The sequence below is a fragment of the Dendropsophus ebraccatus genome, chromosome 3, assembly GCF_027789765.1.
Source record: "Dendropsophus ebraccatus isolate aDenEbr1 chromosome 3, aDenEbr1.pat, whole genome shotgun sequence".
Classification (NCBI taxonomy): domain Eukaryota; kingdom Metazoa; phylum Chordata; class Amphibia; order Anura; family Hylidae; genus Dendropsophus; species Dendropsophus ebraccatus.
This window is the reverse complement of record NC_091456.1, coordinates 122134380-122160019: the sequence shown is the minus strand read 5'-3', so window position 1 is coordinate 122160019 and position 25640 is coordinate 122134380. Positions and strand designations below refer to the sequence as shown.

General features: G+C 46.2%; 1 protein-coding gene across 2 annotated transcripts in view; it reads left to right on the top strand.

Moving 5' to 3' along the window:
- Positions 1–25640, top strand: part of ATCAY (ATCAY kinesin light chain interacting caytaxin) — a 211983-nt gene that overhangs the window by 165603 nt on the left and 20740 nt on the right. For both annotated transcript variants that reach the window (XM_069962602.1, XM_069962604.1), the window contains exons 9-10: positions 6459–6557; positions 14860–14895. In XM_069962602.1, the coding sequence (XP_069818703.1) occupies positions 6459–6557; positions 14860–14895 (135 nt within the window). The remainder of the gene's footprint in view (positions 1–6458; positions 6558–14859; positions 14896–25640) is intronic.

The following is a 25640-nucleotide window of genomic DNA, read 5'->3' as shown; positions in this document are numbered from 1 at the left end:
CATTAGTGGTGCTGCTCACCTCTGGGACCAGAACAACAGGGGAAACGCAGATAACGCCGCATGGAGTCGCGGCGTATGGCGCAAATAGCTCTGTATCCGGATTGATAACCGGCAAAACCGGACATATACTGAGCATTAGTAAGGGAAATGGGCACTACAGAGAGCAAACATAGATATAAAGCAAAACAAAACAAAATAATAAGACAGAGCTATTTGCGCCATACGCCGCGACTCCATGCGGCGTTATCTGCGTTTCCCCTGTTGTTCTGGTCCCAGAGGTGAGCAGCACCACTAATGCTTCTTCCCATACAATCTGTTCACATAGGCTCTATACTTTTATTGCATGCCAGGTGCTACCAATCTATGCATGTATCATATGTCCATCTTATTTGTTTATTACAGAGACTCCCTGTTTCTTGGGGACTTTCTGAATATGGAAGATATTATCCTCTTTTCCCAGTGATTGTACAAACCACAGGTATTTAATGAGAGTGTGTCATATTTTTCTAATTAATCAGACAAAGTTTTTCTCTATGTTGCATTGAGTGTCAATACATGTATACTGTGTTGAACCCATGTTATACCACACACATTATTGTTTAGAATGTGGTTATCTTACATATAGCCCTATATCCAGACTGGACATATAATGGTTAAAGCATCATTTGTATACACATCAGCATGTCTTTGTCCACATCCTTTGTTACTAATGTCGTGTTATGTGTAGTTTTTAACCACCTTGTATGTATATACACTAATACCTTGTTTGTCTTGTAACACTATTTAGATGCCATGATTAAGGGCCAGGTTAGGCCCGAAACGCGTCGGCTGTCGTTTTAATGAATTACTGAAATAAAATTTAATGATTTTACATGAGCTGAAGGAATCCATTTTTTTCTTCTTCAGTATACATACCCCGGCATCCAGGGGATATACCTTCGTGCTCTGACACTCCTATTTAAAGAAGCACCATCTATTCTGCTGGGCGCTGACCACCATTACTACATAATGTTATCACTTGTTTTTTTCACTTTATCTGTAATTTGTTGAAAAGTGCGCAGATTTTTTTTCTTTTTTTTTATCATACTCGGACACACAGCTGCTTTCTCTTGTTGAGAAATACAGTACAGTGCTTACATTGAGCTGACAGTAGGGGGCGTTGTCCTATCACTGCATCTTCTGCACTATTTAAGCAGGTGGAGGTTTTTATGGGCTGTGCAAAATTTTACGGTTGTTGCGCAAAAATCATCATTAGACGCAAGTGCCTTGATGCATCTTGCAAAATTTATTGCACAATTTATCAGTTTTTTCAGTCCGTTCTTTTCATCCTTCTTTGCAACAAAAAAAATGGATTGAAAAACGGATCAAAACGCATATTTTTTTAGTGTACACAAAAATGCGGTCAACCACAGTATTTGTGTTTGCTAAAAAAAAAGGATGCATTTTTATCCGTTTTTTTTTTATTATGGAATGGAAAAACTGATTAATTGAAAAACTAATCAAAATGGAGGCACACAAACGCTTCCTTTTTTCTCATCCATTTTGCAAAAACCTAATGGGAAAAAAAATGGACTGCAATAACACAGTGTGAACCCAGTCTAAAACAGCTTGGCTACAAAGCTATGCTAGGGTAGGATTTTGCACAAAAAAATTAAAATTTGCACTTGACAAATCTAATGAAAACTAGTTAATAGAAAAACACCCCTATCCCTTACATACATTGAAAAAAGCATTGAAAACTAATGTAAAATAGCGCAAAACCCTTAATAAGTCTTGGACAGGTATTTATAAAGTGCACAAAATCTCCTTATTAGCAAAAAAAAAAAAAACAAACACAAAAAAACATAATGATAAATGTCCCCTATGGCCCCGTTCACACTGAGCAAAAATGTCGGAATCCCGCAGCGGAGCACTCCGCCTCGGAATCCGGCAGTGCTCAGTGTGCTGCTTTGAGTGAAGGAGAGAGCGTGCGGGGGAGGAGAGGGGAGGAAGCGGATGTGCGTGCACCCTCTCCTTCACTCAAAGTGAGACACTGAGCACGGCAAGATTCCCCGGCGGAGCGCTCCGTCGCTGAATTCCAACATTCTTGCTGAGTGTGAACAGGGGCTGTGGGGGAGGCAACCAATCAGATTCCACCTTTCATTCCTCACAGACTCTTTGGAAAATGAAATGTGAATTGGTTGCTATGGGCAACTGAGCCATGGGGGAGATTTATCAAACATGGTGTATAAAGAGAAACTGGCTCAGTTGCCCCTAGAAACCAATCAGATTCTACCTTTCATTTTCCAAAGAGTCTGTGAGGAATGAAAAGTGGAATCTGATTGGTTTCTAGGGCAACTGAGCCAGTTCCACTTTACACCATGTTTGATAAATCTCCTCCCATGTTTGATAAATCTCCTCCTATGTGTTTAGATTTTTAAGATTTACATCAGTAGCTTCTCACTTACCTCAGCAGACAAAGCTGAATCCCCAATAAAATGTGGAAAAATTAAGTAATTCTTGTGTCTGTCACTCAATGCTACTGATTTCATGGGGGTCTAAAATGGCCTGAGGGGTATGAATTAGCCTAGGCCGAAATATACCCCGGTGTATAAAATAGCCTAGGCCAAAATATACCGGGGGTATAATCTAGCCTAGGCCATTTTACCCCAGGTATAGTCTGGGCTGGGGGTATACTCTGGCCTGTTACACCGGGTATAATCTGGATGGGGTTAATCTGGCCTGCTACACCAGAAACGTCATTTTGCGTCATTTCATGACGTTCCCGGAACGTCATTTTGCGGCAAGGGGTTAAATGGCCCAAAAAAGACATTGTGAGAACATAGCCTAAAACAGAATTTTTCAGTTTAAGCTATGTTCGCACATTGAACAAACAACTGCCGTTTCCTATTGTTTAGTGCTACCTACTGCTTTTGGAGGCTAACTGAGTATATTTGATTGTAAGCTTTCAAGAGTAGGGATGGTCCGATCCTGCCGAGGTTCGGGTTCGTATGAACCCGAACGCTCGGCAGCAGGGAGTAACGCTCGGCAGCGGGAGTAACGCCTGGAAAACTGGGATACAGCCTATGGCTGTGGCTGTATCCCAGTTTTCCAGGCAGTCTTCCTGCTGGATCAGCCCGCTATACGGGCTCCGCTCCCATCATTACCGAGGGTTCGGGTTCGTACGAACCCGAACTGAACTCTGTTCGGACCATCCCTATTCGAGAGTCTAGCTCCCTTCATCAGACAAGATGTTATACAAAACTGAAAAAATTACAGACTTATACACACTAGACAGAGCTCATCAAAGGATTTTAGGAAACTTTAAAAATAACAAAATGCAATATACATAGGGTCTGCTATTTACAACTGGTCAATAAACTTAAGCTCGTGAGGCGTGACAAGAGGATGGTAAGCTCTTGCTGCTATCTGATTGTTGTCAGATTAATGGCCTGATAGCAATTAATGGTCTTCATATCCAGAACAGGTCACACATAGGCTGACATGAAGCTGGCATGCATATTGAGACCATGCTGCAAAGTTTTAAATTTGAGCATTAGTTTATATTCCCATTCCCTTCTTTCTCTTTGTGTCTTAAAATGTCCCATTAAGACCTTAACCTGCAGGTCTTCTACTATGTGTCCCTCTCCAGAGAAATGTGCAGCCACGGGGATATTTGTACAGCCGTTGGTAATACTAAATCGTGTGAGTTCATTCGTTGACTGAGCCTCTATCCTGTTTCCCCCACATAGAGGCCTGTTGTTGGACATCACACACACATGATCAGATACGACACATTGGAAGATCTGCAAGAAAATGTTCCCTTGATTCTATGTACCTCCTGTGACTGTGGGACTGGTACACTGTCAGAGATATGGATATGTGTGTAGGTTTTGCACCGGTTTTGTAGGCAGGGTGAGGTGCCATTATCCGTTGGGGCCTTCAGAGCACTGCGGATAATGATTTGTCGCGGGTTTGGTGGTTGCCGAAATAAAAGCAAAGGGGGGACTGCAAATATTTCTTTTAGTCTGCTGTCCTTGTGTAGCACACATTGGAGTTCCCTAGAAATCTTTTGTAGGATCTCCAGCTGTGGATTGTAGGTGACACCTAGGGGAACTCGGGGTTCATCATGGGCCTACTTGTATGTGAGGAGAGTGTCCCTGTTAATGGCTGCTTTGGTTTGTAGCCCAATTGGAGGAATTCAGTCCTAAGACTAAGGAGGTGCTGGTCCAGGTCTGCTTTTTCTGAGCAGATACGATTGTACCGAATAGCCTGGCTGTATATAATAGATTGTTTAGGATGGTGCTGTCGCTTCTCAGGTAAGCAGTTCGGTCTGTCGGTTTGTGGTATATCGATGTAAGTATCTGGTGGTCTTTAATGCATATAGTTGTGTCCAAAAAATTTATTTCACTATGGGAATGGCTTAGTTTGAGGTTTATGGTGGAGTGAAAGTTGTTGTCCCACAGTCACAGGAGGTACACAGAACATTTTCTTGCAGATCTTCCAATGTGGTGTATCTGATCATGTGTGTGCAATATCCAGGCCTCTATATATAACAGGCCTCTATGTGGGGGAAACAGGGCAGAGACTCAGTCAATGTATGAACTTACACCAATTTAGTATTAACAACGGCCATACAGATCTCCCAGTGGCTGCACATTTCTCTGGAGAGAGACACACAGTAGAATATTTGGCCCACAGATACATCGGGTACCCGGGAAGGTTAGAGCGAAGGTCCTTGCCAGGTGTACAGGGGGGGAGGGGGAAGAGCGCCCATAGAAATGAATGGGAAAATCTCCACACTGCACACACAGGTAACACACACTGGAGGGGAGCCTGCACCAATTAACAGCGGTCTGTGCGGGCGGGATGATGGGTGCCTCTGTCAGTGTTAAGTTAAGCTCCCTCCACCAAGGGGGTTAATTTACATACTCGCAGCGGGATGTCAATCCCTCTGCGAGTATGTAGTGTCATAGGGTTGAATGACGCTGGATCCGCAGCGGATTTCGCTGGGGGATACTTGAAGGGGGGAGTGTATACAGCATGAGGGGCTACCTGAACTACACACTACAGGTAAAAGGACCCCAGAAATATACACTACAGGTATACAGGACCTCCAACTATATACTACAGGTATACAGGACCTCCACTAACACTGCCAATGTTGTATATAACCAGGCTCAGCATAACACTACCAATGTTGTACATAACCAGGCTGTATATAACACGGCCAATGTTGTATATAACCAGGCTGCATATAACTGCCAATGTTGCATATAGGTATTTAGGAAGTTTTTAGTTTATTTCTAACCTACAATTTACATAAACAGTGCAGGACTGACGAGGTATATAGCGTATAAAGGGATATATAGGGCTCCTGGTGATTTCCCCTTAAACAAAAAAAAACAAGGGCATAGATTTGCCTCCTGGGCGACCTTGGAATAAATCTAATTAACACCCTGACACCTTATACCTGGGCAGCTCCGGGTACATTTTCTAGTATAAACTAATGCATCCATGCCAGCTTTATGTCAGCCTATGTGTGACCTGTTCTGGCTATGAAGACCACTAATTGCTATCAGGCCATTAATCTGACAACAATCAGATAGCAACAAGCGCTTACCATCCTCTTGTCACGCCTCACAAGCTTTAGTTTATTGACCTGTTGTAAATAGCAGACCCTGTGTATATTGCATTTTATTTCTAAAGTTTCTTAAAATCCTTTGATGAGCTTTCTCTAGTGTGTATATAAGTCTGTGATTTTTTCAGTTTTGTATAACATCATGTCTGATGAAGGGAGCTAGACTCTTGAAAGCTTACAATCAAATATACTGTTAGCCTCCAAAAGGTATTGCCTGATTTCTTCTCTATTCTACTAACCTTGGCTTGGTAAAGGGGTTTTCTGGGTTGAAATTCTTGCCTATTCTCATGATTGGACAACAATCGTTGATTAGCAGGATGCTGACCCCCTGCCCATTCAGCAGTAACCTGAAGCTACCACTAAATAATTGGGGGGCTTAGCTTGATGCGGCAGCGACCCAAAGCTTGGGGCTCTGCAGCCATAAAATCTTATAGGCAGGGGATGCTGACTACCAGTGTACCGGTAATATTCTCTTCTGCTGCGCCATTTCTGTGTAATATGACTTTTTATTCATATGCTAATGAGATCATTTTGTGCACTGAGGTTGGTACTTTACCTCTTGGTGCACCAATTTGCCCACTCGCTACCTCCTCATAAATATTCATTCAGGGCGTTGGATTAATACTCATGATGTACCAACCCCAGGGAATGACCTTATTTGCATATGAATGGCAAGAAGTTTGCCAAAAATGACATTAATCTCAAACTGCTGAATTAATCATTCATAATTTGTTTAGTAAATTAAATAGTTCCATTTAAAACATAAAAAATGATGTCCTGAAGTAATCTTAGATGGCACAAATACAGCCATGTTAAATCTATTTATTTCCTTTGACAGTGTGAAATTTATCAGTAAGATACGATATGTGCATAGTCTGGAAGAACTGGAGCAAATAATTCCTATGGAGAACGTACATATCCCTGAATGTGTCTTACAGTAAGTTACATTTTTTTTTCTCTAAAATTTTATATTATATTATTTATATCAATTTTATACATGACTTTGCTTTCTTTGAAATCTAAAGTTAAAGTCATTATGTTTCTATTTAACACAGTTTAGTAAAAAGGCATCAAACATATACATTTTACTCTAAGGGTATGTGCACACTGCGGAATGACAGATGACAGATAACCCGTTGCGCATTCCACAGCTCGCACCCGCCGGCGGACTGATGCGGGCATGCGCGTCTCTGCGGATTGCGCCCTCCGTCCAAACAATGAATGTGCGTCCGCATCAGTCCGCTGGCGGGTACGAGCTGCGAAATGCGTGATATGTTATCCGTCGCCATTTCGCAGTGTGCACGTACCCTAAGAGCCTTAAATTATTTTTTCTGTCAATAGTAGAGAAAATGGGGTGCACTCAGGTTTAAAGTGATAGTTCTCCTGTTCACCTGTTCCTGGGAACTAATTGATGAAATGTTTGATGCACCACCTACTGATGACATACATGTTAAAGACATTGAGAGCATCAAATTCAACAGGGATAATATGTGATTCAACAGGGGTAATATATTATGCAAACTGTCCCTGTAACAAAATCTTTGTGGTCATGACTACACAGCGACTCTGCTGGAAAGTTTGTAAGCATGCCCTTGATATCCAGGCAACAAAAGAAATAAATGGCTCACCAATCTCAAATCTCTCAAATCTATCCCAAGGCACTTTAAGTTGATGCATGTACGTGACAAATATCTTTTAAAGGTTTGTGGTATTGACCTGGTTTGCATGAACATTTGTGGAGGCGAGGCTAAGAGGATTTTGGCACAAAAAGAGACAAGATAGATTTACTATCTTAGGTTATGTTCACACTACGTAGGTACCGTAGTAATCAAGGCTATTATTTCTACGGCACTTCCGTAGTGCTGCCTTCTGAGGAATCCCGTCCGGAGTGTATACACATAGTATTGTAACGCCTGGAGTAGTGGATCCACTGGACCGTCACTAGCGATAGCACTAACCTCACCAGGGAGCGGAGTCTAAGGGGCCGCTGGTCTTCACCAGAGCCCGCTGCAAGGCGGGATGGACTTGCTGCGGCAGGCGACCCCCAGGTCGCTACCCCTGGCTTGGTTGCTAGTGACGGCAGGCGAGGCGTGGCAGGAGCAGTAGACAGGAGATGCAGGCAGAGGACTGTAGACGTGCTCGCTGGTGGCGGACAGGACTCAGGAACAATGGGAAGGCAGCGGGCAAGGACTAGGGACAAGGACTGAAGACAGGAACAAGGGACAAGGACTAAGGTCAGGAACAACAGGGAGCTGGGCCAAACGCTATGGGAAGCATGTAGAGGCTCCAACCCCTGGAAGGGGGCAGAGCTGGAACTTATAGGGGAGTGATTGACATGTGGACCAGTTAGGAGCGCACTGCCCCTTTAAATCTGAGACAGCCGGCGTGCGCGCCCTAGGAGGCGGGGACGCGCGCGCCGGCCGGCACAGTGAGAGACAGGAGCGGAGGAGAGGTGAGGCGCCCCCAGGGGCCGAACTAGCAGCAGCGCCGGGTCCCTGCACAAGGACCCCGGCGGCTGCATGGGGCAGGAGGAGGTCGCGGCGGCGGCCCGGAACACGGGACGCCGCCGTGGCCGTGACAGTACCCCCCCTTTGGCCTCCCCCTCTTTCTTGCCTGCAGATGGCGGCAAATCAGTGATGAAGTCCATCCCTATGTGGTGCCAGGGAAGGTCTGGAACTGGCAAGGGCTGTAATAGGCCGGCAGACCTTAGTCGGGAGGACTTGTTTTTGGCACAGATGGTACAGGAAGCCACAAAGTCCTTGACATCTTGGAACAGACTGGACCACCAGTAGTGGCGGGAGATCCGTTGCCCGGTCTTTTGGACTCTAGGGTGCCCGGCCTCCAATGAGGAATGTCCCCACTTCAGAATCCTTCTTCGAAGCGCAGGGTGAACATGGGTCTTTCCGGGGGGTATTCTCTGAAGAGTAGAGGTGACAACTGGCACTAGGCGATCGGGAGGTATAATGTGGCGAGGGGATGTGGATTTTTGGATGAAATCCTTCTGTAAGTTCTCCCGGATGTAGGAGGACATGGCCTCAGTCTCGGGTACGGAGAGAGGGTACACCCGACCTCGTGGAGAAGGAGTACCAGGAAGGAGGTCTATGGGACAATCGTACGCCCGGTCAGATGGTAGAGAGTCCGCCTCCTCGGCAGAGAAGGCATCCGCCAAGTCTTGGTCTTCCGCCGGTAGGCCGGATAGAGGCTTGGCGGGGTCAGGTGACGACATAGAGTACTTGGTCTGAGGTGACTTGAGACACTGGTTGGAACAGTCCTGACCCCAACTGAGAATCTCCCCGGTTCTCCAGTCCAGCTTAGGGGCATGTAATTGCAGCCAAGGGAGTCCCAGGAGGATGGCGGGAGAAGAATGGGGCAGGACGTAGAAGGATATCTTTTCCTGATGTAAAGGACCCACCTGGAGGACTAGAGGTGCGGTCTGGTAGTACACATGGTCGGTAAGAATCTCGCCCGTGACCGAGGAGATAGTCAGGGGCCTGGCTAGTTGGGTCACGGTTAGCCGCCATCTTTGGACCAATGTTGCCGCAATAAAACTGCCTGCTGACCCAGAATCGAGAAGGGCAGTAGTCTGGTGATTTTGTCCTGAGGGTGTCTGGATGGAAACCGGCATAGACAAACTTGGAGAGGTGGCATTCACACCTAGGGACAACGTTGGGGACATCTCTGCCGAAAGTGATCAGGGCCACCGCAGTAGAGGCAGAGATTCAGCTCCAGACGACGATTTCTCTCATCAGGCGTCAGGCGAGCTCGTTCCACCTGCATAGGAACCTCAGGAGAGAGCTGGGACACCGGAATGTCAGGATTCTGGAAGACCGGCGCCAGCTGGTGATGGCGACGGGACAGGCTTAGTCGTTGTTCATGCCGAACCTCCTCCTCCCTCTCCGGAAAACGAGTATAAACTCTGGTGGCCAGTAGGATGAGTTCGTTCAGGGAGGTAGGTAGGTCTCGGGCGGAAAGCACGTCTCTCACCCGACTGGACAGGCCCTTCTTGAAGGTGGCTATTAGAGCGGCCTCATTCCAGTCTAATTCTGCCGCCAGGGTACGGAACTGAATGGTGTAGTCGCCAACAGAGGAGCTCCCTTGAGAGAGGTTGAGGAGAGCAGTTTCAGCTGAAGAGGCACGGGCAGGTTCCTCAAAAACGGAGCGAAACTCGACTAGGAAGGTTCGGAGATTGGCAGCAGCAGGGTCATCTCGGTCCCACAGCGGCGTGGCCCAGGCCAGAGCTCTACCCTCCAATAGGCTGATGATGAAAGCCACTTTAGAGCGCTTGGTGGGAAACTGACTACTTAAAAGTTCAATATGCATGGTGCACTGAGTCAGGAATCCTCTGCACAACTTGGAGTCACCAGAGTATTTGCTTGGGAGAGCCAGTCGAAGTGTAGAAAAAGCAGCAGGAGGTGGTGTGCGCTGGGCTGTAGTAGGCTGCTGTAAGGCGGCAGTGAGTTGCTGGATCTGCTGCGCCTGTTGGGCGACCACACGGGCTACGTCACGGATATCAGGCACCTCGCCGGGATCCATGGTTGGAGCCTACTGTAACGCCTGGAGTAGTGGATCCACTGGACCGTCACTAGCGATAGCACTAACCTCACCAGGGAGCAGAGTCTAAGGGGCCGCTGGTTTTCACCAGAGCCCGCCACAAGGCGGGATGGACTTGCTGCGGCAGGCGACCCCCAGGTCGCTACCCCTGGCTTGGTTGCTAGTGACGGCAGGCGAGGCGTGGCAGGAGCAGTAGACAGGAGAGACCGGCCGAACTAGCAGCAGCGCCGGGTCCCTGCACAAGGACCCCGGCGGCTGCATGGGGCAGGAGGAGGTCGCGGCGGCGGCCCGGAACACGGACCGCCGCCGCGGCCGTGACAAGTATACACTCCAGCCGGGATCCCTAGCGGCGTCGCGAGAAACTGACATGCAGTGGGGAGTTCCGATGCGGGCACGCGCTGATGCACCCGCATCAGAACTTAGCGGTGCTAGAGATTATACGGCCGCTACTGCAGTACCCAGCCGGGTCATGGAACGGCCGATCTCTTACAAAATGTGAACATAGCCTTAATATTGTAGTCCCTTATGGACTCATTAACCACAATAGTTTTGTGCCCTTTATGTAAATAGAGTGAGCTAGAACAAAATCACTAATAGCTGCCATATGTACCTTTGTTTTAAATAGTGATGGGTTCTGCAATCTTAAGCATGATATAATTTTTAATTGCTTTTATCTATCTACTCTATAGCTTGATTGTTTGTTTATCCTAGGATGATGGTATCTAAATACTTTTCGTGATGAGATCCTCTGGTTGTAGGAAATTCTATACCTCCCTTTGCTGACGACCTCTTATGTGGACCTCATATATGGTTATTTTATGGACTATGATGGATTAGGGACCACATATGAACCACAACAATGCACTATGCATCAATGGATTATGTTGCCTAAAGGCAATTTAATGATTAAGGCTTCAAATAGTAGTCTGGCTTGAAGAGGCAATTATATGCCTCTGGAGTCGCAATTGAGGCTCAGGGGCAGCTCCTGGTCCATATACTCCACTCCAGTCTGAGAGCTGATGAGATTCAGGAATCCACCTAGTGGAGCTCTATTAGAGACTTCAGAACTTCCCAGGTAATGGCTCCTAGTAAAGACTCCCAGTGTGGGAGAACACAGGCAGTGCTAGAATTGTGGGAACTGCAGCCAAGAGGACTTGGTCAAACCAGTAAGTAACAACTGGGGATACTGAGCAGTAGGCCCAGTTAGGTAAGCCAGGATTGTGCAGTAAGTGGCTAGACCGCCTAGGTTTTAAACTGATTTATGTGCAGAGTGTTGCCTATTTGTGTTTTCCTATGTTGGAAGAATAAAGCTGAGTAGGGGCAGTTTAAATGTACAGCATGTTGTGGACTGCATTTTGTGGTGTGCCAACCATCTCAAATCTGAGAGATGGTGATCCCAGCGAATGAGTAACCCCCAGATGTCACAGTAGTTGTAATATCTATGATGCACTTTACATTATATATATATATATATATATATATATATATATGTACAGTGTATATTTATACAAACTTGTAATTATTCTCCAATTTTTTTTCAATTTGATTTATTATTTTATACTTTTTCTAATAAATTTTCTTATACTTATTTGCTATTTTTAGCTTTATTTTTTTAGTTATGCCATAATTCTGGAACATTTTCAATAGTAAAACTAAGGGTCCTATTACACGGGCCGACTACGGCTCGATCATTTTAGTAAACGAGCATTTTTTTGATAGATCGGCGCTTGTTTACTGGACCTTTTAGACAGCCCAATAATCGGGCAGTAAGGGCTGCATGGACATTGTTAGCGATGTCCATGAAGCCCTTGCCCAAACACCTGAAACCTAAGTTCCCCCCGTTCTCGGTTTTCTGTCCTGTGCTCCGCAGCTTCCTGTTCCTGACAGCTGCAGCTGTTTCATTGCCTGATTGTTGTCTCTGTAACAGACTCGTGTTATCACTCGTGTAATAGGGCCCTAACTCTTTTCCATTCTACAATATCACCCTCTTAACAACCCTGGAGCCATTAAGAGTGTATGAAGTGGGCTTGGGACATACCCAACAACTCCAGCAGCTGAGGACAACCACTATTAGCCAACAGGGAGCAATTTTTGCTGACAGCGCTATTAAAACAGTAGCACTACATGTTATTGGTGGCTCAGGGGCCAGATGGTTTCTGACCTGTGTTGATTTCTTAAAGGGGAACTCCAGGTAAAGGTTTAAAAAAATGAACCTTCTGCAGAAGCATATAGCATTACTTACCTATCTATCCCAGTTTTGAAACTACCAAAAATCCATTTGTTTTGGGGTTTTTTGTTATGTATCTTGTTTCTGTACTTCCTGGTTGAGCAGTTCCCAGAATGCAATACCAGAATGCAATGCTTTCCCTCAGCTGTTCATCACAGTCCTTCACCCTGCCCATTCCCCGCCCAAATCTGTTGCAGAACATCTAGGCTGTGTTCACATATTGCAGTTTTATTGTGTTACGGAATTATTTGCAGTACTTTATCATTTTATTGTGGTCCCACCCAGACAGCACACAGTTACTACCTGTAACAGCACACTGTATTCTCTACCTGTAACACTGATATTGAAATAAAGTAAAAAACTTTTTGAATACTTTTTGTTTCTTTTTATTTCCACGCACATATTATGATCAAGCATCTTTTATCTTTGAGGTTGAGCCCCACAATAAGGACTTACCTTCATGTTACCTTACATGGGATATACTGTTTATGCCTCGTTTTTTCTCCAGGTGGAATTGGCAGTGCCGGCTCTGATCCTCTGCCGTTTAGCATCATTTTACTTGTGTTACTGCATTATTTTTGTGAATACGCTGTAGTACTGCAATGAAACTCCATGTGTGAACACAGCCCTAATTTCACGGCAGACTTTTGCACAATCAGTGAAATCAGTGCAGCAGCTGCTTCTGGCTGGTCAGAGATGGTGAATCACTCAGGGAATTGGGGGATCCAGCCAAGCCTCCTGTGACATCATGCCCTGCCAACTGTCTGCATCATCAGCCTGTGCCTAGCAAACACACACAATGTGAGACAGAGGCATGCAATATTTGTCTCCTAAGGTGGGAGAGCAGTGGGAGTAGGAGACAATGTGAATTGGCACAGAGGCCTTTTTCTTCACTTCCTGGATTTCTATCAGCTACCAGTGTGGCAGAACCATACAGATATGGTAATACATTGTATAGACACATCTATATAACATTTAATGTACTTTTAATAGAAAACATGTTTTCCTTATGTGGAGTTCCCCTTTAAGTGTATCATTTGCTGGCTCTCTTTATTCTCCTCGTTTCCTTACCCTAGAAGTTCCTCATAGATCAGACCTAGGTCCTTTCCTCTTTTCTCTGTATACTGCTCCTTTTCCCCAAATCAACAGATTTGCTTTCTGTGGCTTCTCTACACTGAACCTAACACTTTGTGCCTGCTCCATCCGCTAACTTACCTAAATCTTACACTAATCATCTTTTCTTTCTCTAAGCTCTCTCTTCTCCTGTTTACCTTAAATGCAGCAGGCAGACTTGCCTTCTTCTCCCCCTCCCTCCCCCCCCAGTGTTTTATAGTTGGTTCTGCCATGTGCAAAAAGGTCCAAACTAGTAAAATATAATGTTCATGTGACCGTACATCAAATAACATACCCTTAAAAAAAAAAATCCAAATTACAAGTATTGTTTTAGTGCACTGCCCCAACCCCACCCCCAGCCAACTTGCTCCATTGATATTCATTAGAAGGTTGCACTGGGTACTGTTGTCCCACCCTCCAGTGCACCAAAAGACTTATTTGCATAAGGATTAAACTGCTAAAAGCACAAAAACAGTGCTGAGGAAGTAGGTAAGAAACTTCACCTGCAGTGCCCCATGGGCCATAGGGAAATACAGTTGTGCCTTGGATTACTAGCATGTGGAGCAACCAGCATGTTCAGTATAATGTATAGTAAGTGCATAAACCTGAAAATACAGCAGCAGTTTGTAGATACAAGATGGAACTGCAGATCCCCAAAATGCAGTAGCGTAGTACAACAGGCTAGAAGAGAGAAGCAGGACTGCTGTCAGTGGTCTGTATGGTCACATGACCACAATGGGGAAGGGGTGTGTTCAGCATGGATCAATCAGAAAGTGAGAATCACAGAGCTGTGCAGGAGGACACTAACAGAAACCTTTCTATACAGCAGTGTGAATGGCTGAGTGTGAGTGCAAGCACAATATAGCAGCAGTGTGTATAGCTGAGTGTAAGTGCAGGACGATTGTAGCAGGAATGGAGAGGATAGGAAACATAAGGCCTGACAGACTGCAGGGAGCATGAAGGAAAGAGCAGGACATATGTGGGCACATAGAGGGGTTACAGCTATGGAGAGATTACCTCCACAGTCTTGTCCACTGATGCAAGCCCCAGCCTGAAGTGGATCTGCCATGATTTGGAAGGTGAGGGAGACTTCCTGGGTCTGAGTACAGTGCTGTAGACCCCACTATGCTATGATCTACATGATTTGGTACAGGTTTTTCTCTTGAAAAAAAAAATGCCCGATAATGGACTTCTCCTTTAACACTTATCCTGTAAATATGTAATAAATGTTTTTTGTGAAAACCTCTTTGAGGTTTATTTACAAAGAGACAGTGAGAAAATGGAATGGAGTTTAAAATAATGTACATCAATCCTATGAAGTGTTATCATGTACTATATTTTGTTGTAGGTATGAAGAAGAAAGAATAAAAGCTAGGAGAGAAAGGTAAGTAGTAGAAGAAAAATCCCACATTTTACATGTACCTGAAATTACACAAAGTACCCTTCCCCCCCATCATGTAATCCTGTAATAGCCGAAGTGGTATAATTGATGGAAGAACTATGTTCTTGGCTAGACAATCTTCTGCAGTCATTATTCTTAAAATTCGGGCTCGAACTTGACAAAAAAAAGTTTGACACCCTGGAATTTTATGCAGACTTGAACACCATTGAAGTCAACGGGGACACAAACTTTATGCCACAAAAATGCATGTAAAATGGGTATTGGAGTGGGTAGATGGCTGCAAATGCATCAAAATGTTGGTTATCAACAGGACAATCTATTTCAAATTAATTTGAAAATTTAAATTGAAATTTATATTAAAATTGTAAGCAGTTTCTCACTGTAAGGGTTTGTTCACACACTGTATTAACGTTTTAAAAAGCTGTATTGAAAGTTTTTTTCAAGTTTTTACAAAGACAGGAAATCAAGTATCAGTTATCAAAGCAACTATGTACAAAGGGTACAACAAATTCAAGGTTTACTGCTGTCTCAAAAAGTCTTTAAAGCGACTCTGTACCCACAATCCGACCCCCCCAAACCACTTGTACCTTCAAATAGCTGCTTTTAATCCTGCGGTCCGGATTGGCAGGTGATGCAGTTATTGTGCCCGTGCCGTACGGGAGTGTCTGCGCCCTAACTTTGCACCACCCCTCCGTCCCTCCTCCCCAGAATCTTCATCATTAGGAATGCCACTGGAACATTTTCTCCATGCTGAACATTTGCACAGGTGTCTTAAAGCGTAACTGTCATATGTTTTATTGTAGAAATGAGTAGTATAAGCGATTTTAAGAAACTCTGTAATAGGTTTTATCAGCCAAAAAAGCCTCCTTCTGTACTCAAGAAGCAATCTCCCAGCCTCCCCCCCCCCCCCGACTTCTTAACTGTGCATTATCAGGCAAACACGTCTTTATTACAGAGAAGCCATTGAAGACGGGCTCTGCTCTCTCCATTCTATCCTTATGGAGGGGGGAGGGGGCCGAGGGAGATGAGGGAGCAGGAAGAGGTGACATGAAGGTCAGCTGTTTTTAGACTGTCTGGGCACCTAAACCGCAGGATTCTGTAGGGCACGGGGCTGCCAATTTAAACGTTGTCTTTAAGCACAATAACTGCATCACCTGCCAAACGGAGCGCAGGACAGATCTTGGATTAAAAGCAGCTATCTGAAGGTCAGATTGTTGGTACAGAGTCGCTTTAACCCCTTGGCGTCCCATGACGTACCTGGTACATCATGATGGCGCTGGGGGAGTTCAGAGAGGGGTCCCGCCGGGACCCTGCTCTGAACGGCACTGCTCCTGGCTGCTATTTCCAGCTCTTTTACCCACTGATCTCACCCCTCCTGTTATCCTTTTTCCATACACTAAAACCTTTACCTCTAAATGCTCTTAATGTCCGGGCCCCCTCACCTACTCACACCTGCTGTCTCTGTCTCTGCTGCTTCTCACTGCCGGCGACATTTAACCAAACCCATGCCCCCCTCACCAGATCTCATCTACCCTGCATCTGCCCTCCTTTCGGCCACATTTCTCTTCATCACGCCGCCCCTCTAACACCATACGCATCCGTCCTGACCCCCCTCCCCCTGTCTCTTTCTCCGCTGCACTCTGCAACGCACGCTCTGTCCGCAATAAACTCACATTCATACACAATCTCTTCCTTTACCACAACCTCTTCTTCCTAGGCCTAATTGAGACATGGCTGACCCCCTACTGACACTGCTTCCCCTGCTGCTTTCCTACGGTGGGCTCCAGTTTACTCACACCCCTCGCCCTGGCAATAAACATGGTGGTGGGGTTGGCCTGCTACTAATGGACAACTGCTCCTTTACCCCAAGCCCTCCTCTCCCTGCCCTCACCCTCACCTCCTTTAAAGTACACTCTATCCTAATCTACTCCCCCTCTAACCTCCAAAGGGCCGTCATCTACCGACCACCAGGCTCTGCAACCACCTTCCTTGACCAATTCAACACTTGGCTACTACATTTCCTCTCAACAGATATTCCCACTATCATCATGGGCGACTTCAATATCCCCATTGACATATCCAAATCAGCCGCCTCTAAACTCCTATCCCTAGCCTCTTCCCTCAGCCTCACACAGTGGTCCTTCATGGCCACTCACAAAAAGGGTCACACACTGGACCTCATCTTTTCCCACCTCTGCCCTATATCTGACCTCACAGCACACCTCTTAACATCTCTAACCACAACCTCCTAACATTCTCTTCTCTCTTCTCCTCATCTGCTCCCCCAGTCCAGAACTTTGCCCACTCTTGCAGGAACCTTAGAAACCTCAACACCCAAACACTCTCTGACTCCCTCACGCCACTCTCCACCATACACTCTCTGAACGACACTGACACAGCCGCAACCTTCTACAACTCCACAATAACTTCCGCTCTTGACTCTGTTGCCCACCTTACGAAAAAGAGAACACGATGCATAAACAGACAGCCATGGCACACCCACATAAACAAACAACTAAGGCGAGTGTCCAGAGCTGCCGAGCGGCACTGGAAGAAGTCCCACTCCGAGGGACACTTCCAGACATACAGGCAAGCACTCCTTGATTTCAAATCTGCCCTCAGCTCTGCTAAACAGGACTACTTTACTTCCCTCATATCCTCCTTATCTCAAAATCCTAGGCAACTGTTTAACACCTTCAACTCTCTTCTCTGCCCCCCACTGCCACCCCCCACATCTCTTATCTCTGCTGAGGACTTTGCCACATTCTTCAAGCAGAAAATTGATGACATCAGAGTAAGCTTCACCTTACAGTCCCCTCAGCCCCCCCCCCCCCCCCTCGTGCCCATCCAATCCCATCCCACTAACTCACCTCTCCACCATCACGGAAAAAACATCTCTCCAAACTACTCTCCACATCACATCTCACCACCTGCGCACTTGACCCAATCCCATCCCACCTTATACCCAACCTCTCCTCAGCACTTGTCCCAGCACTAATACATCTCTTCAATCTATCACTAACTTCTGGAATCTTCCCATCTCCATATAAACATGCAACCATCACACCTATCCTTAAAAAGCCATCCCTTGACCCTACTTCCTTATCCAGTTACCGCCCCATCTCGCTTCTCCCTTTTGCCTCAAAACTCCTAGAACAGCATGTCTACCATGAACTAGCCTCCCACCTTGCATCCAACTCGCTTTTTGACTCCCTGCAATCTGGCTTCCGCTACCACCACTCCACAGAAACTGCCTTAACCAAAGTGGCCAATGACCTGCTAACTGCCAAAACCTCACGCCAATATTCTGTGCTCCTTCTCCTTGACCTATCTTCTGCCTTTGACACAGTCAACCATTCTCTCCTCTTACAAATTCTCTCATCCTTGGCGTCACTTGCTCAGCCCTCTCCTGGATCTCCTCTTACCTCTCCAACCGCACTTTTAGTGTCTCCCATTCTCACACCACCTCCTCTCCTCATCCGCTCATAGTTGGTGTTCCCCAAGGCTCTGTACTTGGGCCTCTTCTCTTCCCCATCTATACCTCTGGCCTGGGACATATCATAGAATCCCACGGCTTCAGGTACCACCTCTACGCTGATGACACTCAGATCTACCTCTCTGGTCCAGATGTCACCTCTTTGCTATCTAGGATTCCAGAGTGTCTGTCGGCCATATCTTCCTTCTTCTTTTCCCGCTTTCTAAAACTCAACATGGACAAAACAGAACTTATAATTTTTCCCACATCTCGCCCTACCCTGCCGTCTAATCTGACAATCACTATCAATGGCTGCACTCTATCCCCTGTCCCCCAAGTCCGCTGCCTTGGGGTCACCTTTGATTCGGCCCTGTCTTTTAAACCGCATATTCAGGCCCTGACCACCTCCTGCCGCTTTCACCTCAAAAACATTTCCAGAATCCGCTCTTTTCTCACCCCTGACTCCACCAAACTGCTGATACATGCTCTCATTATTTCCCGCTTGGACTATTGTAACATCCTCCTCTCTGGCCTTCCATCTAACTCCCTTGCTCCCCTCCAGTCTATCCTTAACTCTGCCGCCCGACTAATCCACTTTTCCTCTCGCTTTGCCTCTGCCTCTCCCCTCTGCCAATCCCTCCACTGGCTCCCCATTGCCCAACGTATTCACTTTAAATTATTGACCATGACGTACAAGGCCATCCACAACCTGCCCCCTCCGTACATCACCGACCTGATATCCTGCTACCATCCCTCACGCAACCTTTGATCCTCCAGTGACCTCTGTCTGCGCTCCCCCCTTGTTCGTACCTCGCACAACCGCCTCCAAGACTTTGCCCGAGCCTCCCCAATACTCTGGAACTCGCTACCCCGACATATCCGGCTCTCATGCACCATCAAGTCCTTCAAAAGTAACCTAAAAACCCATCTCTTCAAACAAGGCTACAACCTACAATAACTCTGCATCACACTTGAATGGCTGCACTTTACCTCCTGTTTCTCTCCCAGTACCTTATAGATTGTAAGCCCTCACGGGCAGGGTCCTCTTCCCCATGTATCAGTCTGCCATCTGCCTTCATGTAATGTGTTTTGATCTTGTAATGTTCTTGTTTGTTACCCCTGTCACCTGTATAGCGCTCTGGAATTAAGTGCGCTCTATAAATAAATAATAATAATAATAAATAATAATATCTGTAGCCGGGGAGCGCCTCTATTAGCCAGCGCAGTTTCCGTTCCCGCGCCGGCTAATTAAGCATTCCAATGCAGCTGTCACTTTAAACATAAAGTGGAAAAAGCAAAAGTGCAAAAAAGGGGTTAAGGCTTGATGCAGTGTGTTAGTTAGTCCACATACCAAAGACAATAACACAGTAACAAGCAATATAGGAAAAGAGAAAAAACACATAAAATAAACCTTACATACAGGGATCAAGAACAATTTAAAGCAAAACTCATGGGCATGTAAAATGTGAGATTATTTAGATTTTGTGGCTTAATCACTAAAAATAGGAATAAGTGTAGGATGTAGGTGTAAGCACCTTATAAATAAATAGATCACCTGGATATGGCGCGTGCTACCAGAGGAGGTCAAGATTTCACTAATAGCTTAAGGTGGGGTATGGTACTTTCTATCTTCCATCGCGGTCCACTGGGCATGAAAGAATTTGATGGTGCCCCTCCCAAACACTATATATCTCTCTAATTGATATATCTGTCTGATCTCTGCTATGACATCTATGGCTATGAGTCTTCCATTCCCTGGTAATGGCCAACCGAGATACTGTTACAATTTTGCACGTTAGGGGCCTGTGGCAAGAGAGACACACACTATATTAACAAAGATTGTAGTTTGACATAATCCTGCTGCGGATACTGCCATATTGCCCGCAGGTACAGTACATCATTTTAATGTGTCTGCAACCCAAATGTGCCTGCAATCCAATTAACCATTGCAGACCAAGCAATGTACAGCCGTCAGAATGGCCATACATTGTGTGGACAGGGTGGGAACACGTTGTTCCTGCATTATTGGCCACAAATAATTGACATGTCAATTATTTGCATGGCCTTAGGGAAAACATGAAACGGGCGTGCCCACAAAACGGGCGGCACTGCATTGATTTCAGTGCAATGCCGCGCAGACTGAAAAGAACGGCTGCTGTTTTCATTGCAAAGATGTAGCAACTAGGGTAGCGATATGTAACAACTGGGGTAAGGATGGGTAACAACTAAGGTAGGGGTGACTGTGTGTAAGAACCTAAATAGCTGTCTGACTTTTATATTTGTAAAGATCAAGTCCATAATTACAATCAAATTCATCATATTTTATTATATGACGTTTTGACTGGTACTGCTGACCCCTCTCCCGCCTGTGCCGCTGACCCCTCTCCCTCCCATGCCACTGACCCCTCTCCCGCCCGTGCCGCTTACCCCTCTCAATCCCATGCCGTTGCCCCCCCCTCCCGCCCGTGCTGCTGACCCCTTTCCCTCCCGTGCCGCTAACCCCTCTCCTTTAACGTTTCTCTCCTGAGAAATAACTAATTACTAATATAGCACCTACATATTTTACAGGACTTTACTTTTCTATGTGATTCTCAGCCGCCACTGCTTTTCTAGGTGGGCCATCCCTGCCCGGCATCATCATGATAGGGAGAAAATAAGTTTTGCTCTTTGCAACAACATCAGTGGCACGTTCCACATAACCAACAATATGTGGACCAGTAATCTGGGGCAGGGACGTTACATCTCCCTGTGCACTGGGCTAATGTACTGGCAGCCAAGCCTCCACTGTGCAGCGTTTTGGCGCTTGTCCTACCACCACCCTGGATTGCTAGACGTCAATCCTTGCCTCCTCCGCAAACCAATTTTACTTCTCTGCCACCTACTCATACTCTCACCATAGCTGATGCACCACTAACTTCAGCACAGGGATAAGCGACAGCAGCCTGTTCTGGAACTCATCTGTCTGGGGGGAAAAACCAAACACCTCAGCAGAGCCAAGTGGTATGGAACAGCAGACAGACGAGTGATTACTGTCGCTCAACCTCAATCCAGGCAAGGTGGTGTGCGATAACAGGCAAAACATCAGACCTGCAGTGTGAGAGCCTTGCCCCCCGCATTTGCAGAACCTGTTGGTGCATGGCAACCAATATGGCAAAGCTGCTGCATAAAATTCCTGCAGAGTGTGCATATTTTATATATTTTTACCCTGCTGGTCCTTGCCTGTCTGCGCTGCAGCCTAATTTAGACCTTCTCACCGACCATCCATATGTGATGTAACCACAATGCTGCAGCTATTGTGTGAGCAGCAGCAGCAGGACATAGTGGAGTTTCAACCCAGGGATAAGTATATGTACACATCTGTTTAGGTGCCATAGCGTGTTCCCTGCTCAACAGAGAACCTAACTATATCAGTGGCCGCCAACAATGAGTGCAGTTGTGCTTCAATTGAAAGAGCCCCCCCCCCCTCCTTTTTATATACACTCTGTCACTGGCCTCTGACACTCTTCAATTAGCCCAGCTGTGGTTACCCAGCTGTAGCCCAACCACCAGCTCCTCAGCACAGATGAGACCATAGTTTTTTTTTTACCCTTTTTCAGGTTTTTGTATCTATGGCTACAATCAGCAACCTTTCCCTAGTGTGAACAGAGGTCTGAATCTGAGGATGTTTTCCAACCCCTTCTCTTGTCTCTCTGACAGCCACTATCTCCTCATATGATCCCACTGTTTTAGTACCCTTTTTAAGGTCTTTCTATCCCGGGGATTGCCAGGGCAATGGTGACATGCACAAGTTTGCCAATTGGCTGCTGAGCAGTCATCTCAGCAGCCTTTTTAACAAACTTTATTACAGAACAATGAACAGATACACAAACCGACATATTACTGTTTGTGTATCGGTTCTTGTGGCAGTTCACTAATAAATTGTAGATAGATAGGCAGAACTTGTAGTGGAACCTGGGTAGAAAATCCATGTTTTGTCTCCAAAGCTTCTGGGGACTGTGCTGGATCTGATAGTACTAGAACAGTCTCCCTATGACCCGTTATAATTATGGGGGAAGGCCTGATGGTGACCCTCCTCATAATAATGGGAGAGAGTCTTGTTTAACCCCTTCAGGACCAGGCTAATTTTCGTTTTTGCGTTTTCATTTTTTCCTCCTTGTGCTTAAAAGGCCATGGCACTTGCATTTTTACACCTACAAACTCGCTAATTGTACTTTGCAATGACAGGCTGAACTTTTGCTGCGAAACCAGAAAAAAATTATATGCGCAGTGAAATTGAAAAAAAAAAACACAATTCTTTTTCTTTGGGGGGGTTTCGTTTTTACGCCGTGTGTCCTATGGAAAAACTGACATGTTATATATGTTTCTCAAGTTCGTTACGATTACAACGATATATAACATGTATAACTTTTATATTATCTGATGGCCTGTAAAAAATTCAAACCATTGTTACCGAATATATGTTCTTTAAAATCGCTCCATTCTTAGGCTTATGACGCTTTTATCCTTTGGTCTATGGGGCTGTGTGAGGTGTCATTTTTTGCGCCATGATGTGTTCTTTCTATTGTTACCTTGATTGCGCATATGCGACTTTTTGATGGCTTTTTATTACAATTTTTCTGGATTTGATGCGACCAAAAATGCGCAATTTTGCACTTTGGGATTTTTTGGTGCTTACGCCATTTACCGTGCGAGATCAGGAATGTAATTAATTAATTAATAGTTCGGGCGATTACGCACGCGGCTATACCAAACATGTTGTTTATTTATTTATTTTTATTTATAACCTGGAAAAATGGGGGTGATTCTGATTTTTTTAGGGGAGGGGGCTTTTTTATTAATAACATCACTTTTTTAAAAACTTTTACACTTATACTAGAAGCCCCCCTGGGGGACTTCTAGTATAAGTGCACTGATCACTCATTGATCCATGCTGTATATAGCCAAAAACAGACGAGTGCCGAGACGGGGACGGCGCCATCTTGGAGCGGTTCCTGGCCGGCAGCAGTAACTAGACACCAGGGAAGTGGCCGGCAGCAGCCACTAGACACCAGGGAAGTGCTGCATCCGGTAATTGGATGCAGCTGTCATCTTTGACAGCTGCATCTGATTACCTTATTAGCAGGCACTGATTGGTGACAGGGGATAAAAAGTGATGTGTCCGTCCCCCCAAAGTCGCCCACCCCCCCAGTCACCCCCCGAGTCACCCCCCGTCCCCCAGTCACCCCCCCCCCCCTTCCCCATATACGTTACCTGATCCTGGAGCTCCTTCCTCCTCGGTGTCCTGGCTGGTTATGAAGTGTGCATGCGCTCCACAACCAGCCAACTCTGAAAATTTGGTTCTCTGTCACTGTCACTCTGTCAATTTGGTCTCTGTCACTGAACTATGATTACTGTGATAGAAAATATCACAGTAATCATAGTAATATAGTGAAAATGAATGTATAAAGTACAAAAAGTGACAAACATACAAAAAATAAAACACACACTTTTTATTATAGTAATAATTGCAGTTTACTCCCAAATTACCCCTAACCCCCCCAGATTACCCGTAACCACCGCACGTTGCCCATAACAACCGCACGTTGCCCGTAACAACCGCACGTTGCCCGTAACCACCGCACGTTGCCCGTAACCACCGCACGTTGCCCGTAACCACCGCACGTTGCCCGTAACCACCCCAGATTACATGTAACCCCCCATTGCCCGTAATCACGCCAGATTACATGTAACCCCCCAGATTGCACGTAACCACCGCATGTTGCCTCTGACCACGCCACGATGCCTCTGACCACCGCACGTCGCCTCTGACCACCGCACGTCGCCTCTGACCACACCACGTTGCCTCTGACCACCCCAAATTGCCAATGACCCCCTCCAGATTGCGGTAACCATGCCAGATTACAGGAACCCTCCCCAGATTGCCTATAAGAACTTCAGTTTATCCGTAACCACCCCACATTGCCCGTAACCACCCCAGATTGTCTGTAAGCACTGCAGGTTGCCCGTAACCACCCCACGTTGCCCGTATCCACCCCAGATTGTCTGTAAGCACTGCGGGTTGCCCGTAAACACCCCACGTTGCCTGTAACCACCCCAGATTGTCTGTAAGCACTGCGGGTTGCCTGTAACCACCCCACGTTGCCCATATCCACCCCAGATTGTCTGTAAGCACTGCAGGTTGCCCGTAACCACCCCACGTTGCCCGTAACCACCCCAGATTGTCTGTAAGCACAGCAGGTTGCCCGTAACCAGCCCACGTTGGCCGTAACCACCCCACGTTGCCTGTAACCACCCCAGGTTGCCGTAACCACAGCAGGTTGCCCGTGACCACCGCACATTGCCTCTGACCACCGCACGTCGCCTCTGACCACGCCACGTCACCTCTGACCACGCCACGTCGCCTCTGACCACGCCACATCGCCTCTGACCACGCCACATCGCCTCTGACCACCGCAGGTTGCCTCTAACCACCGCACGTTGCCTCTGAGCACCCCAAATTGACAATGACCCCCTCCAGATTGCGGTAACCATGCCAGATTACAGGTACCCACCCGAGATTACCTATAAGCACTTCAGTTTATCCGTAACTACCCCACATTGCCCGTAACCACCCCACGTTGCCTGTAACCACCCCAGATTGTCTGTAAGCACTGCAGGTTGCCCATAACCACCACACGTTGCCCGTAACCACCCCACGTTGCCTGTAACCACCCCAGGTTGCCATAACCACAGCAGGTTGCCCGTGACCACCCCATGTTGTCCGTAACCACCCCAGATTACCTGTAACCACCTCAGGTTACCCATAACCACCCCAGACTGTCCGTAACCACCCCACATTACCTGTAATCTCATTTTTTTTATTTTATTTTAGTAACTGCGCTATTCTAATAACTATTACTAGCTGCGGTTTTACTCCAGTAAATTGGCGCTCCTTCCCTTCTGAGCCCTGCTGTGTGCCCATACAGTGGTTTATGCCCACATATGATGTACCGTTTTACTCAGAAGAACCTGCGTTACAGATTTTGGGGTACGTGTTCTCTCCTGTTCCTCGTGAAATTGAGAAATTTCAAACTAAACCAACATATTATTGGAAAAATTCGAGTTTTTCATTTTTACTGGCCAATTTTGAATACTTTCCTCTAATATCTGTGGGGTCAAAATGGTCACCACACACCAAAATGAATTCTTTGAGGGGTGCACTTTCCAAAATGGAGTGACTTATTGGGGGGAATCTATTCTGCTGACACTACAG